Here is a 16,686-nt window from a genome sequence, read left to right as displayed (position 1 = left end):
AAAGCATACAAATCCTCTACATCCCAGACTATTAGAATGCAAAGACATCTCCTGCCTCACTTTTAGATCACCCTCTCACAGCCGCTGGTCAGATTTTACTTTTCATAGTTGGGCTTTTCAGGCTGTTTAATTGGAATCTCATCTGTTTGAAGTTCATGGCATTAGGGGCCTCAAAAATGGAGAAAAACTGGCCATGGTCATTCTTAGAAAATCTGAATTGCATTTAACTGCCAAGGCTCAAGAAGTACTTAAAAAGAGAAGATTCTCCCTATAGAAAGGATCCTACAGTGTTGTTTCAAAGCTGCCGTAGCTCACAAGGATGTGTTGGTCTGGATGGGGGTGTGGGGATATTTCCCTATACCCATCATTCCTGTGAGCCTTTGGGATTCATTTGCTTTGCAAGCACATTTCAGGTGCCATTCCCTTCCCCTTTGATCAAAGTGTGCTGGGAACAAATACCTGGCCTTTTTTTGTAGTTGTTTGCTTTGTTATGTCTTTAAAGGCTCTTTGGCAAACACCCAGCACAATGTTGTGAGGTGTTCAGGTTCCTCCAAAGTAAGGGACGCGCTGCTGCTGCGAGCAGTCTCTGGCTGTGGACGTGCAAGGGAAATGAGGTGACCTCACCCCGCTGTCTTCCAGCCCAACTGAAAGGCTCCCACTGACTCCAGCAAGTGCTGGAAGCAGCACTGTGGTTAGAGCTGGGCTACAAGACAGTGAATAAAATAAATATCTAAGAAGAATCTGAATTAGGAGGTATGTAGGGAAGAACAATTTTTTCCTAAAGAAAAGCAGCATCGATCTTTACGCTTCCTGCAATCTGTCAGTGAGGAACATGTTCTCTGTAATTACAGGCATTCCTGTATGAAGTGAAAGACTGGAACAATAACTGTGTAGGCGCTGTGCACCGGAAGGCTATCAGGCCTTTCTCACCAGGTAATTGACCTTCTAGCCTGTTATTTAGGACTGTCATTTAGATTAGTATCCTTATACCATGAATCTTTTACTTGTCACCCAATCCTGGGTTGTCCATTACAATAAGTGGCTCAGATAAGACTTCTCAAAACCAAGTCTGCTCAGAAATACCATTTCATTTTGCTGAAGGCTCCTGTAGTCCAGGTAGAGCACCATACGTGCCAACTTAACAACCACATTTCTTTTGAAGTTGCCACGTAACTTCTCCTCAACGAATCAAACAACTGTTTTTTCCCACCCTCCCATTCCTGAACAGGGGAAAATCAGTTCAGCGCAATTTGTAGAAACATCTTCACTTGGTACAATTGTCATTAATTCATTTGCCAAATGCTATGACTGATGACCTGGTGTGACAGCCCTGATGACTGTGCTGACAGTGAAGGCAGAAGCCATTTGGTTTGGGCAGGATGGGAGCGGGCAGGCTGGCCACCTGTCTTTTGTGGAACAGGGCCCCGCTCAAATATTTCTGTGCATTAAAGCAGTTGACACATCTGCGAATTTCTGTTGGCTAAAACAGCTGGCAAGCCACCAAACGTGTTTCTCTAGACAGTAGTTTTGGTGCATCTCTGTAGCTGAGTGCTTGGTATTTTGCTTATGGAATGGGAAAATGCCAGCTGGGTAATCGAATACTAGGGCTGAAAGACTGACAAAAATAGCCTTGAAGTGCAGAAATCAGTGTTCATGAAAATTAATAGCCAGGCTCCCTTGATATCAGCTGGGCTCCGTGCTGTCAGAGCAAATGTGGTGGGAGTTCTCTATCTGGGTGAAGGAACTGCTCAACAAGGGCATGGAGGGGGAAAGAGTGACTTTGCTTTATGAGCTGCATGTGAGTCACAGGGCTGGGAATGGTTTCTGTACAGGCTCCACTCAACTAATACTCACTTCAGCACTGTACTCTCACTGTGATCTACAGCTACTGGCAAAAGAAAAAGGGAAAGGGACTGAAAGCAAAGGAGAAAGATAAAAATACATTCTTGGCAGAGACTGTCTGTGAGCTTGCATTTAGGATGGGCAACATGCAGCATGCCAACTATTTCCAAGATGCCCTAAGAAGTAAGGTTATGACTTTCCTTTCAGGAAGAAAAATTCCTTTTTTTATTTTTGTGGTTGCTCTTGTAGAGTTGAGAAATCACCTAATTTTCTACCCTGTTCAGTGGTCTCTAGTTAGTGCTGGTCTAGCACAGATATGACAGAGTGTAACTGGAAAACTGACACAGAAAAAACAAATATTATCATCAGAATGATTGCACGGGGCATGAGCCAAAACCCAGGGAACCAATACAAAGCTGTGCCTGTGGTGAAAGTGCAATCTCCAGCTTTTTTTGTCAGAGTGGCATCTGTATGACCAGCTTCAGCTACCGATCCACTGCACCCAATCCTCATCTGAGTCCAGTGGTTATAAATAAGGTGGGACTATACTGTAAGGGATCTCTGAAACCTCACAGCCATCCTACTTGTGACAATTGCTGCTAACACGGAATCAAAATACTCTAGAAATTAAAGACTATTTTAAAGTGGTGGGTTTAGTTTCATATCCAAGAGATAAGTGACAGATTAAATGTTTGAATAAAAATAATATCAGTAAAGTAGGCTGTTTTCAAAGGCATCACGGGGATGATCACTTTGACCACAAAACTTCGTCTAAGTAAAATCTCTGCTTGGTTCAATGGCTTGTAAAAATGATCTGACAAACAAGTAAATGCAAGTCCTACATGCAGTACTGGCAGTATCCTGATCTTCCCCCACAGTTCTCCCAAAGCCTCCTTCATAGGCAGCTGAAAATATTACTTTAGTGCCTGTAAGACACAGAATCACTGCAACTATATTGCAACAACATCATTCACAACTGAAGTGGAAAGACAAGGGATTTATGGATAAAGTTATTAAATATGAAAGTTCCTGCCAGTTTCATATTGGTAAAGGAATGTGCAGCATGGTATTAGCATAATTATTATCTGGAAGTTATATACACACAAGGAAGAAAAATGTGATGTACAAACAGTATCACATTATGGTTACTATTAAATTACACTACAGACAGATTTTCCTCTCTACACTGTCATTACACCTTTTGAACACACTTGGATGTGTTTAAAAATGAGACTTACTTTTCATTTTTTTAAAAAAAAGGTGTTTTTCTTATGACAATGTAAAAAATAATTCCAGTGTTCTAACTCAAACCACCAAGCTAGCTCTGTATTATTAACTAAGCCAATTAACTTTTGTACACTAAGCCCTGTGTATATCATATAGAGCATTTGGCTTCCAGTTATGTTTTGAGCCTGTAAACTGATCTTAGGGATTGCTTGACACCACAGTTCTTTTCAGTTTGGTCTTTCCCTCCCAGGTTATAACCTATCTTCTGTTGGACCTTGTGAGTGCTCTAGCTGGAGTCCCTGGAGAGCCTCTCATGTTTCCAACAAGCACTGATTTATGTGACAAACACACTCATCTTTCTCACAACCATAGCGATGGCTTTATTCACGGAATTAGTTTTTGTAATCCTACCTCTATAGAAGATTCAAGAGCTAGATGATCCCTGCTGGTGGTTAGATTTAGGAAGAAAGTGATGAGCTTTTAAGCACAGATTTTTTAACCCAATCAGTGGCTGTCTTTCTAGCTAAAAAATGCCCAGAAGGGTGTGTTTTTCTCTAGCCTCAAAAAGCTGGGATGGGCAGGACATGCAATCTGAGAGGGCTGTTTTAAATCTTTGTCTTCTGTGTCTTCCTCAACCTCTGACCTCTCAGTATCTCTGCTGAGAAATTGGGAGTTCTTCTAATCTGCTTTGGCAACGCTCATCTGGCAGGCCCCTGGAGCAAACTTGAAATATCTTCTGGACGTTCAGTTCATCATTTGATCTTTCTATGGTCTGGATTAGTCATTAACCTTGAATTATCCACTTTACCTACTCGTCTAAGACTCCCACATTTTCTAGGGAAAAAAACTGTCTACAGCACTAGGCACATAAACTCAGGGGAGATGAATGTCTGCAAATGAAGACTTGTAGCTAAGGATTTTGGAAAAAATGCTATGAAGATAAAGTGGGTCCAGGCTGAAGGATGAGGTAGAGGAGCACAATCAAAAGACATGAGGTCAATTTTCAGAGATTTGTAGCCTCTTATAACATAAAGCCGTTACATGTTCTAGGGCAAATATCGCAGCCCATTAAATTTCACCTAGCTATTTCTGTCTCGAGTGCTGCAGAAGACCAGTGCCTACAAGTTGGTTCTGTTCCACTAACTAAACATCCATGACATATTCACACATGCACTCACTATCTACAAGGATTGTCTTACTTTTGTTCCCTCCCCAATGTTACAGTGAAATTAATTTCCCTCCTTTCAAAATAATAGTTTGGATGTGACCAAAGACACATTTGCAATAACAATTTTTTCTGCGATTATTAAACCTGATTTTTTAGAACTGGCTCTTAACTACAACTACTGCTGAATAAAGTATCAGAGTGAATTTGCTACTAAACAAAACATAGCTAGTCTGAAAAAGCATTTGTGACAGAAAGTAATCTAAAGCAGTGTAATCTGAGGGTTTTATTTCTAATAGATTTTATTGCATACCTTTTGGATTAACGTACATTGTTGCACTGATGGACAGGTGGGTATAACTCCATGTCTAGTTAGCACTGGTTGTCTTTAGCACCAGTTTGGGATGCAAAATCATGCTGAAGTCATTCTTAAGTTTTCTGAGGCACCTGGATGAAACTGTGGCTCTACTGATGTTAGGCATAACTCAGACCAACTTGCAGTGGGGCCAGGATTTCACACTGGATAATTTTAGTAAGGAGAACTGGAAAAGATTTCTGAGAATCAGTCACATGGACAGTCAGATATTTTTTGCTTACAGCTATCAAACTAAGTTCATGCTTGATTATGTAGAAAACACTGTTTACAAATGGAGTCCTGATTTCCATGAAATACACACACTCTGCTATCATATCTTTCTCTCCCTACACACTTCTGAAACTCTCCACCATATCTCTGCTATACTGGGGTCAAAATAATCAGGTGAATCTTGACTTTTGGGAACAGGTTGTGCCACACCCAGTCACTAGAAGGGTTTTTTTTTTCGAAAAAAGTAGAAGGAATCTAGTAGAATAATACAGCTGCTGATGTCGAAAGTAGGACTCCAAGACTAACATTCCTGTCTGATTGCCTTTATAAACAGTGCTCAGTAATTTTCCAGTACAGTAGTCATTCTGCTAACAGACTTGCCAAATTTCACTCACACAGGTTTCTTTTTTTCTTTAGTGATTATCATTTTGACAGCTTTATTTTTTTTAATTTCCCACCAGTTATAAGATCAGCCATAGGACAATGTTTTATAATTTACATGCACCTTGGGAAGTTTTTTTTAAATGGAAGAGACTGTATTCTCCCTCCTCCCACTACCAAATCAAGCAGATCACTCAGTTTTGGAGGACTCAGTGTGGCGTTGGTTGAGTAGGTGTCCTTCTTGCTGGCAGCTGCCTCACTACACTAAGGCACAGAACACCAGCAGAGCTCCCTTTTGCAGCAAGTTAGCTCTACCCTGACCATGGCTGGTGTATCTTTGATGGGGCAACTGGTGTCCAGCTCCATTCCCTGCCTTTCAAGAAAGGCAGTGCCTTTTCCTCAGCTCACACCACAGGATGCAAACAGTGTGAAGCACATTACAGCAGGCAGCAGTAGGAGTGAATTTCACAATTACATATTTTGGTAGATTATCCTGCTAATCCTTCCTTGTGGGTGAAGACTGCACTTGCCCTGAAGAGCCTCAAACCAAAGAAGCACAGATCATTTAACATTTTAAAACAAGGCAGTGTTCAACCATAAGTTGAGTCAAACATTATAATGGGAAAGACTGTGATGTAAACCAGCCTGGGTGTTTACACCAAAGCTAAGAAACCTGTCTCATGACTCCATGTGAAAACTAATGCCAAATTAACTTCTGCTCTAGCAAGTCATCTTGAATTACTTGATGTAAATGCATTTAGCAGTAGCCAATAAGCCCTCCTCATTCTACTCTCTGTTCCCAAGCCTTTTCTTCTCTTCCAGAATTGCTTCATTGCGTTGAGTTGCTGGATTTGCTTGAATATATCTTTTTGTCTTTCAGTAGCTAATTAACTACTGATTGCTTTTTGCTGTACTTGATGAACTCCTTACAACCTAGAATGCATGTGATTTTGTCTCCTTCTAGTGGATGGTGATAACAGACGTGCCCACCACAAGACATCAGCTACCCGCTCACAAAGGTGCCCAGAAGTGTCTCAGGCTTCCTGGTCTTCAGCATTTGGCTTCCACGCCTGCAAAGCCCCACCGGAGACCTGTGGCAGCTGCCCACCGCCGGCAGCCTGGGACGGCTCCCGGCAGAGCAGCCACCAGAGCGCAGCATCGCCCGCTTGCTCAGCTGCCTGCAGCCACCGTGTCTTGCACAGTGTCCAGCACAGTCCTGGCAAATTCATTAAGCTTAAACTGATTCTAGAGATCCCAACTCCAGTTTTGGGAAGTACTTCAAAATGAGCTCTTACGTGGTGCCTCCTTGGATCAGAGGGTGCTAACATTACTATTTATGCCAGATTTCCAGGCTAAAATGATTTGAAACCCTCCCCATGGCTGTTCCTTCTTTTCTCTTTTTCATGTAACCAAATTCAAAACACACCAAAGGAGATGTTTCTTAGCACAAGGCACAGATAAGGTTTTGAACTCGTTGCCATTGAACCTTACAGATGATAAACATTTGCACAGGTTCCAAAAGACTCTGACTGGATTAATGAAAGAACATACCCATTTGGAACCATTAAATGTCTAGCTCAGTCCCTTCAGTTAACAGACACTCCCAATATGTCCCTCCAGTTTAGTATAATTTCCATACAGTTCTGCAAGTAATTTGCTAATATTCTCAAGGAGTTTTCCATCATACTGCTCTCCCCTCTCACCCCCCCCCCCCATTCTACTATTTGCAAGACTTTCATCTCACAAAATAAATTCAAAGCTGTTCTGCTCCCCATCTACCTGTGATGATAACACAAATAAACATGGTGCACACAAACCAGCACCAGGGAGACAGATTCTGTATTCTTGGACTGTTAAACAGAGCACTGTCACATGGTGGAGTCTAAAGGGAGAGGTGGACTCTCAGACAGCAAGGGTCACACAGATAAGCACCACGAGCTTAAATCAGACCAGGAATCAAAGCAATGGGCACTATCAACCATCGCACAGTGAGGCACTGTGTTCTGAGTGGTCGCTAGCCTTTTGGGCAGGTCGGCAAGGTGCTGAGCCAGCTAGAGCCTCAGCTGACTTATACCTGTCTTCATTTCCCCTGGTGAGCATCAGTGCGGTGCGTGAGCCCTTGGAGAGCTCAGTGTTGGGTTCCAGTCCACAGATGGAAAAGTGAAAGGGGAATAGAAGAAGGAAGGAAGGAAGGAAGGAAGGAAGGAAGGAAGGAAGGAAGGAAGGAAGGAAGGAAGGAAGGAAGGAAGGAAGGAAGGAAGGAAGGAAGGAAGGAAGGAAGGAAGGAAGGAAGGAAGGAAGGAAGGAAGGAAGGAAGGAAGGAAGGAAGGAAGGAAGGAAGGAAGGGAGGGAGGGAGGGAGGGAGGGAGGGAGGGAGGGAAGAAGGGAGGGAGGGAGGGAGGAAGGAGAGAAAGAAAGAAAGAAAGAAAGAAAGAAAGAAAGAAAGAAAGAAAGAAAGAAAGAAAGAAAGAAAGAAAGAAAGAAAGAAAGAAAGAAAGAAAGAAAGAAAGAAAGAAAGAAAGAAAGAAAGAAAGAAAGAAAGAAAGAAAGAAAGAGAGAAGCGATCCATGTAACCACAGAACTGACCTCAGCACTGTGCCAGTTTTTAGAGCAGATTTGGAGAGAAACAATAATCAAGGACATAGTGGTGAATGGACGCAACACAGGTTTCCTCCAGGCAAAACACATTGGCTGTATTTTTTCGATTGAAATAACTGCTTTTCCAGACAAAGGAAATGTGGTAGATTTAATCTATTTGGTTATCAGTAAAGAACTCCTTTTGCTGCACTGGAAATGTTTATGTAAGTTGGAGAAACTGGTGATATGCTGGGAAACATGGATATCAATGCCTAATGTATATGGTAGGTGAAAGCTGGCCACAGTGTAGTGTTGTAAAGGAATATCAGGTATGAAAGGAATTTAGACTAGTTACCAGTGGAGTTCCTGAAGGATCTGTCTTGCATTTGATCTAATTTAGTATGTTCATTAACAACCTTGGCACAAAAAGAAGAAAACTGTTGAAAATTGGGGAAAATGTTGACAATAACAAGTCTAGAAGCACTGTCAATGCAACAGGGGATTAGGATGTCATACAGGAAGAACTGAATAACCTTGAGTGCTGCAATAACAGAGGTAGAATGAAAATTAATAGCATACAGTGCAAGGTTGTGTGCTTAGGGACTAATAACAAGCATTTCTGTGTTACAGTAGGATTCATATGTTGAAACAAACGAGGAGGAAAACATCTAGAATGACTGTAAGCCACAAATATGATGCAGCCATGAAAAAAGCAGAGCATGTATCAGGAGAGTTACTGCCAATGAAGACAGGAGAGTATGAATGTAACTGTGTAAGGGCTAGATTGGACTAAGACTGGGATTCTCCATATAATTCTGGTCACCTATGCACTCAAATTATGAATTTAAATCCCTTAAATTAAAGCACTGGTAGATAAGGTGACCAAGGTGACCAAGGGAATGAAGAATTGATGCACAGTCTCTGATCCAATAATAAGTTAAATGATGGAAGGAGGAGATAACCTGTATTCCCTGTTTGCTGTATTGTATGGCACTTAGCCCAAGGCAAAGAACTGGGAAGGGAAAATACTGTATAAGCAAAGGAACAGAGCTGATGCAAGAATAAATGGCTGAAAAATGACAATGAATAATTAAGGCTGGAAATAAAAGATCTTGACCCACATGAACAGCAAGGTCACAGGAGAGCCTTCTAGTGAGGGAAGGAGACTGTGGAGCAAAAGCGGTTTATGGAAAGGAGTCTATGACATCCTGCTGGTAGTAGCAGAAAACTAACCCTTGGACTCAGGAGATACTTTCAAGTCCTAAACAGTGAAAATAAGGGCTCAGGTCTCCTGTGGTTTTCTGTAGGTGAAGGCAGGGATTTCTGGCTTTTATGCTGCTGTTAAGCATCTGTGTAGGAATACCACATATTCAGCAGGTCCCTGAAAGAACTCAACCTCTATTAAAATCTGTTACAGCAAAGAGGAGGAAAATTAACAGTGTTTGCATACAGGCCATTACAAGTCTAACAGTTGAGAAATTTCATGTGTTTTTGGTTCTTTTCCTGCATTAGAGGGGAGCAGTTTCATATTCATAGACCCAACCATGCATGTTGAAGTGTGTGGCCACTGGCCGACCTATGTTTTCAGTAATAACAGCTGATGTGATCTGTGATTTCTGAGTCTTGTGCCAACATGAGTGCTGGGTTTGCCTATATATTTGGGTTGGTGTTCAGTGTGCTGGAAACAACCCATACGCACCGCATGCAAGAATCCAGATTCCATCTGGTTACAGCAGGGTTTTGTAAAAAATATCTAAAGAGCTAGGCAAAGGATTAGAATAAAGAGGTGCTAATAGGGTGCAGTTGGGACAGGAAAGGAAGCTGTAAAGAATTTAATGGAAAAAGAGGGTCAAGGAACATAAAAAATAAAATAGGAAGAAAAAGAGGCATTTTTTTTAAAAGGTGAAAGAGTAACAATAATAAAGAATGAAAGATTCTTTTATTTTTGCCAGTTTCAACAAAACCCTTAAGAAAATTCTCTTCTCTGACGTTTAATTTTAAAACATGTCAGTGTATCCAATCCTTTTTTCAACCCTGCTTTGTTTTTTTCAGATGCTGCGTTGCAGTTGCAGAGTTCTAATCTTCTCCTTGGCCTCATGAAACTACTGTCCCCTGCCCCACGTTATTTGGCTCTCCCAAGAGGTGGCTGAAGTTCAAAGGGATATATAATTTGCAAAGCACTTTGGGATCGTGCTGGAAGAAAGAAGCTGTTATTAATATCATACCCTTCTTTCCTCCAGATCACTTTATATATATAATGTGGGTTATTATTATTTTATTTTTATTACAATCTCAACAGCAATAGCCTCCTTCTCCTCCTCCATTTATACAACACGATCTCACCCCATCCCAAAGAGTTTGCAATCCAGATTATAACTGGATTGAGAGAGGAAGCAAAGGGACAGTATGGGATAGTGAATTAAAGTCACAGAGCACATCCAAAAGAGAAACAGAGACTGAGTGTCCTATGACCCAGCCCTGTGCTGGCCATTAGACCCTTCCCTAGAGATAAATTCTCTGTAAAGTGATTCTCTTAAGTTTTGAGTAAAAGTGTAAGTGCAGTTCAAAATGCACAAAACAGAGCAGGTTTACTACAGAAAGGAAAGCATTGTTCCTTCTTCTGAACTCAGGTAAAGGGCTTTGGTCTGAGTGGAAATGGGAAAGGACCTTATTGTAACAAGATGCTACAATAATTTTACTTGAAACCCTAAAACAAATTCAGGGCTTATAAAAAAAGCATTGACATGGTGAAAGAGAATGGTTTCTTTAAGATGTTCTTGGTCAGAGAATATGCTAAGCATGCATTTCTAATATCTGGGTGGGCAAACGCAAGTGGAAATTTAAATTCTACAGAGGCACAGAGAATGTGCTTCTGAAAATGTTTCCAGTTAAAAGCATGTTAAGTGTGAAAGTGTAGTCTACACGGAGGGAATGAGGGAGTGTGGTCTATCCGATCATCAGCAAGCATTCTGTGGCCTTTCCGGGTACGAAGCACATTTGGTGTTTGCTGTCATTGCTCTGAAAAAAATGGACCAATGAGAGCATCACCATGCCAGTGCTAATTGCTCCTGGGGGGAACTGTGCTAAATTGTGGCTATACATTGCCTGGCAACTCCATACAGAAGAAGAGATACCTTGGAATAACATGAAGGGCTGGACCTGAATTCCCAAAGAAACACAACCTGGATACAGGAACAGAGCAGTCCTTTCTCAGGAGGTTTTGCATCTTTAACCCACTCCAATGTCACTGTCCTGGTCAGGCAGCAATGTCATGGTGAAAGTGTGCAACAGAGGAGACTTCACCAAGGGCTCAGGGTCATGGAGATCCCATCGAGAAATAGCACTGTGGGTCTTGTGGCTCTAACAGACTGGTGGCCAAGGCCTCCCTTTGTTGCTCTCAGCTACTAGAGGCAGAAGCTGCCCACTTCCAGAGCTTTTAGAAGTTGCTTGTCTTCATCTCTATCACCTGAACCCCTCCAGATACCTGCCTGGGCTCCCTCCAGTCTCCTCCCAATGGCTTCACAAAAAGGTCTAGAAGAAATATTTCGTGCCAGGGCCGAAACACAAGCAGATGCTCCTTGTTTCTGTCTTTCTGAGAGAATGACATGACAGAAATCCCACCATCATTGAATTTAGGAAACTTCCTCATGGAAATGACAGTTGTTTCCTTGAAGTCATTGGGAGTTTGGCAATCCTCACACACCTAGAAGCATGCAGGGTATCTCATTATACCTTTCAGTACCACTGGAAGCAGTATGGCCACCATATTGTACAGCAGCAATAACAGGCAGTGTGGACACACAACGAAACCTGAAACAGCCCAGCCTTGTTGGTGGATTACCTGACACTGGATTTCCCTGCTTCAGGGCACTTTAATCAGAGTGCAGGTCTAATTAGAAGGAAGTGTGCTGTTTCTCATTTTCCCCATTGTTTCTGCCAGCAGGATTAGCTTTGTAGGTATGTTTCCCTGGCTTGTCTGATTATACAAGATGCAACAGCTAGCAGGTTGTTTTGAATATGGTTTTTTAGATATTGTTGAGCTTTATCCTAAATTGATTTTATGTTCTAACTACTATCAAAAGTGGAGTGTCTAGACTACCCCACAATGCTAAACATTATCACAGAGCAAGAGTGAACTTTTTTGTTAGTAAAACAAACTGAACAAATTAATTTGACTTCCCGTGCTTTGTCATTTTGGCTAGAAACATCTTTTTTTATACACTGAATATCAAAATTAATTCATTTAAAAGTGCTTGCCAGATTAAAAAGAGAGCTTTTTATTAGTTTTAGAACTTATCACTATCAGATCTCTAATTACTCCTACTGATGCAGAAAAGCACCCTTAATGAGAAAAGTATCTAAACGACGCTTCATCATAACTTCTTGACTTCAGTAAGATGCAGGTATGTTTCCAACACTACGCAGGTGTTACTACACACTGTACAAACTTCACATGAAGAAGAGACACTCCTCACCTAGAGACTCCCAGTCTGAACTATGCTAATACAGATCAGGCATGCAACACAGCAGGTCAGCTATAGTAGCTTAAAGGCTGTGAGTTGTTTGTGAGGTTTCTTTGTAGCACTGTTTGACAATTAGTCAGAGCGTGATGATTAAAAAAATAGAAAAGATTAGATATGCAGTCACTGCACTCTTGTCTAGCTTTATATTTGTCATGGTTTAACCCCAGCCAACAACTAAGCACCACCCAGCTACTTGCTCACTCCCCCTCAGTGGGATGGGGGAGAGAATCAGAAGGGTAAAAGTGAGAAAACTCGTGGGTTGAGATAAAGACAGTTTAGTAAGTAAAGCAAATGCTGTGTGCACAAGCAAAGCAAAATAAGGAATTCATTCACCACTTCCCATCAGCAGGGAGGTGCTCAGTCATCTCCAGGAGAGCAGAGCTCCACCATGTGTAATGGTGACTTGGGAAGACAAACCTCATCGCTCCGAACGTCCCCCCTTTCCTCTTTCTTCCCCCAGCTCTATCTGCTGAGCATGACACCATATGGTTTGGGATATCTCTGGGGTCAGTTGGGGTCAGCTGTCCTGGCCGTGTCCCCCCCGAACTCCTTGTGCACCCCCAGCCACTCACTGGTGGGGTGGGGTGAGAGGCAGAGAAGGCCTTGGCTCTGTGTAACACTGCTCAGCAGTAACAAAAACATCCCTGTAGCATCAACACTGTTCTCAGCACAAATCTAAAATATAGCCTCATACTAGCTACTGTGAAGAAAATTAACTCTATCCCAGTCAAACCAGCACAATATTGCAAGTTGCTCTGTCACCCAGGAGGCAGCCAATGGGAAAAGAAAACCATCCCCAAACAATGTATGAAGGCAGCTTGCATGGAATCTGGCCTTACTGGTCACAAGTTAAATGGACTATGAAGTAGGTAATGAAAATCTGACCTGCTCAACAGTAGGAAATGAATATTACAGCTGGTTACTAAGGCTAACAATGTGTCCTAGCATGTTTAGACATTTTCACCATGTTCACCAGATGGAGGCTTTGGAAATGGGTGATTTGTGAAGGAAAAGGTTATTGGGTTTTATTATTTTTTAACTCCTTACCGTGACTGGCAGGGGTGTGTGTTACATTTCCTGACCTGGGGCTCGGGACGATTCACTCGTTGGCAGTCACTGTCATTCACCAGTGTCATGGTCTTGTTAATAATTCGAGTACAGGACACAATGGTTTTCCGTTCACCTACAAGTCAAACAAAGAAGAAGTCTGAAAAAGGAAACCAGTGGCTAAGAACAAAACCATGTCAATTCATTAACCAAAACTCAAAAGCTAGGAGCTCCCTACTGTCTGTACAAGATGTAATCTACACAGACTTACCACCTCTGCAAGAAATCTTACTTTCCACTTCTGTCTTACTTTTCTATTGTTCTGTTTTGTTTTTTTTTTTTTTTTTCCAGAAAAGCTACAAATCTTTCCCCAATAATTGTGAAATTGACTGCTTCACAGGAGCAACATGTTGGGCTTTCTCTTTCTCGTGTTTAAGGTGAAAACTATCTTGAAAACAATTTGCTTTCATTTCTGGTTCCTCCTCCACATGTAGCTGTGCCCTGTAATCACCTAGGGCAGATGCTCCAGCTGTGTAAGCTGAAGCCACACAACCACCCACCCCTCAGTGACTGATAATGACAGGACAGCTGCTTCTTGCTGCTCCCCATTCAGGAAGAGTCAGGTTGAAAAGGAATGACTGGGTTCAAGATTGATAAACTGGGCTTGTTTGTATCTCACAAAGAGATGAAATTAAGGCACCAAAATAAATTATTTCTTATCTTCTGCTCCTCCAGATATACTACTTTAAAAACCCTGCCAGTAGGAGACATCACATTTCTCACATAAACTGTCTATGCATCAGGAGTTTCACTGAGACACAGCAGTGTGGCCCTCAGGGTTCAGCCTTCCACTGTGTGACATCAGGAAAGCTGTACCACAGGGCAGCATGACAATGACCAGATGTGACAAGAAAAATGTCACCCCTGAGTAAGTGACTTTGCTTTACTGCTAATTATTTTGGTTTCTCAGATCCTCTTCTTAACCCTGAGTCTGCATTAAATTGAGTTTATTCATGATCTGCAGCAGATAATAAAAAATAAATTCTGTTAATAAAAAATCTGTGAAAGTCTGTATGGAAGGGAAAAGACTCTTCCCAGCTGGATAAGTAGTAAAAGCATCTGACAACCAAAATATAAGAGATTAACTGCCATCCAAGCTATTACTGGTGGGAGCCATGTTGCCAGGTACTGATTTGATTCAAGTATGTGGCAGACTTGCAATACAAATCAAAAGAGCCATAAACAAATTTCCTACTCATTCATGTGAGGGTTTAATGGCTCTAAGAAATTATTGTTTTAAAACATGAGTAAAAGTAAGTGTCCACTTAAAATGAGTTCTATTTACAGAAAAAAATAAATCCATTATTTCAGTACACTGAGGGCAGTGAGCCTTCAAATGTGAAGATGAGCACTCTTTCTTTGTGTCATATAATATGATAAATAATTGGGTCTGCTGGTGAAGAAAGACTGGCCAGAATGCATGGAAATGATCCATTTTCCTCAGGGAAAAAGCTACTTCTTCCAGCACTGAAAATTCAATGGACAGTGGCTGACAAACCAGTCTCTGGTTTCACAGGTATCAATTCCCCCCAGGGTTTCAGCAAATCTGTCTCAGCACATCCTAGGGATCATCTGAAAAGTGTGATTTGCAGTGTGCTCACGTACTCCCAGAAAGTCCACCCCGCATTAAGAGCGTCTGATGCAATCTCCAGGAGCTGTCACAGCAGCACTGCCCCTGTTTCATTCCTGGGGAAGGAAGTGTCTTTCAGTGAACATGCCTGAACACCTGTGAGAACTCTGCTCCAAGAATGTGACCGAGGCTTGAGATATGGGGCTGCACACGGCGCCTTGAGCCATCCGTGGAACACCAATCCAGGTGCGGTTCCAGCCTACGGTAACGAGCCGACAAAGCAGTGTCCCTGCCAAAATGCTGGGTGAAAATTAACTGTGGGGATGTGGATGATAGCTGGGAGAGCTGGTGAGAATGAGCTCTCATTTGAGTTCATTATGGCAACATCCATTCCCATGGCCAGTTTCCTTCATGCTTTGGCAACACTGTCTTCTGCAGGCACCTCTCTAATGGCTGGTGTCTGCAAACACCGTCCAGCAAGTCCCACCAAGCTTCCAAATGGCCTTACCTCCTCCACACTGCACGCTGCACCCTTCCCATCCGCTGTGCGTCCAGATGTACAAAGAATCCTGTTGCTTTTCTGGCTCACTTCTGTTTTCAGCAGTATAGTTTACAGGAATGGTGTATTCATAATGAATTCCATAATTCTGGTCATGAAATAACAGCACCTGGTTCAGCAGGAAAAGAAAGGCTGTTACAACACAGTGTACTGGGAAAGCCAACAGACTGCAGAGACAGTAATCCTGGAAATGCTGTCTCAGGCCAATATGTCTAAAATAGAAGTACCTCGTGAAAGGCAACCAAATCTTCAACTAGAAACCTGAAATTACAGTGGTATTGGTAAAACAGCATCTGTGGGAGCAAAAACTGCTTATGATTTGTGAATATTTAAAACAGCCATGGAGATGTCTAAATCTGGAATTCGGTGTGTAACTTTGTTTAAACCTCAAATGTGATCAGCAGGTCACTGGCTATCTAAAGTGACATAGTAAGACAACACAAAGCACTAAATCAGCGGTTTTCATAGAACAACTATTTTAATGAGCATCTAGAGTTAAAAAGTCACTCCTCATACTTGTCCTACCCTTCTTTTCTAGAAAGCAAGTTGTCTCCAAGACTCATGCAGAGACTCAGGCTGATGGTTGGGGACCTTTGTAGAGAACAAGGAAGTTCTGGGTTAATACTGTGCTGTTTATGGATCATGGTCCTGGGCAGCCTGCTCTATGCCACCCTGCTTGAGCAGGGGGTTTGGTTGGGACAACCTCCAGAGGCCCCTTTCAACTTCAACCATTCTGTGATTCTGTGAGCTGCAGCATTTACTGTTGCATTTGAGTTGGGCTGCAGCAGTCTATAGTTTGAAGGCAGAAATGTTTATTAATACATTTGAAGGAACAAAGTGATCCTTCTCAAAGCAAAAACAACTGATGCAAAAAAAGTCATATGCCTCCTGGGAAACGTGGCACTCAAAGTGAGCATGACTATTCCTGCTGACAAGCTGTAGGAGCAGGATTTTATTGTCTCAGAAACCTGAGGATGACAAGAGTCATATCATACAGCTGCTGGCAACATATACATTTTCATACCCTGCATATTGCTAGAGGAAGGTGAAACCTACTTCCAGCAGCAGGCTTATTATTTCTCATGGAGTCACATGTGATGTCTCTAGTGTTATTACTCCAAAAGTCACTGACTGTTAACAAAGACAGAG

General features: G+C 42.0%; 1 protein-coding gene across 1 annotated transcript in view; it reads right to left on the bottom strand.

Moving 5' to 3' along the window:
* ADAMTS17 (ADAM metallopeptidase with thrombospondin type 1 motif 17) overlaps window positions 1-16,686 on the bottom strand; it is a 192,710-nt gene that overhangs the window by 24,592 nt on the left and 151,432 nt on the right. Inside the window, exons 17-18 of the mRNA XM_074880340.1 lie at window positions 15,487-15,646; window positions 13,349-13,484 (exon numbers count right to left, since the gene is read on the bottom strand). Coding sequence (XP_074736441.1) covers window positions 13,349-13,484; window positions 15,487-15,646 — 296 coding nt within the window. The remainder of the gene's footprint in view (window positions 1-13,348; window positions 13,485-15,486; window positions 15,647-16,686) is intronic.

This window comes from Strix uralensis, chromosome 11 (assembly GCF_047716275.1).
Source record: "Strix uralensis isolate ZFMK-TIS-50842 chromosome 11, bStrUra1, whole genome shotgun sequence".
NCBI lineage: Eukaryota > Metazoa > Chordata > Aves > Strigiformes > Strigidae > Strix > Strix uralensis.
The sequence above is the reverse complement of the archived record's forward strand: the minus strand, read 5'-3'. Positions and strand labels throughout refer to the sequence as shown.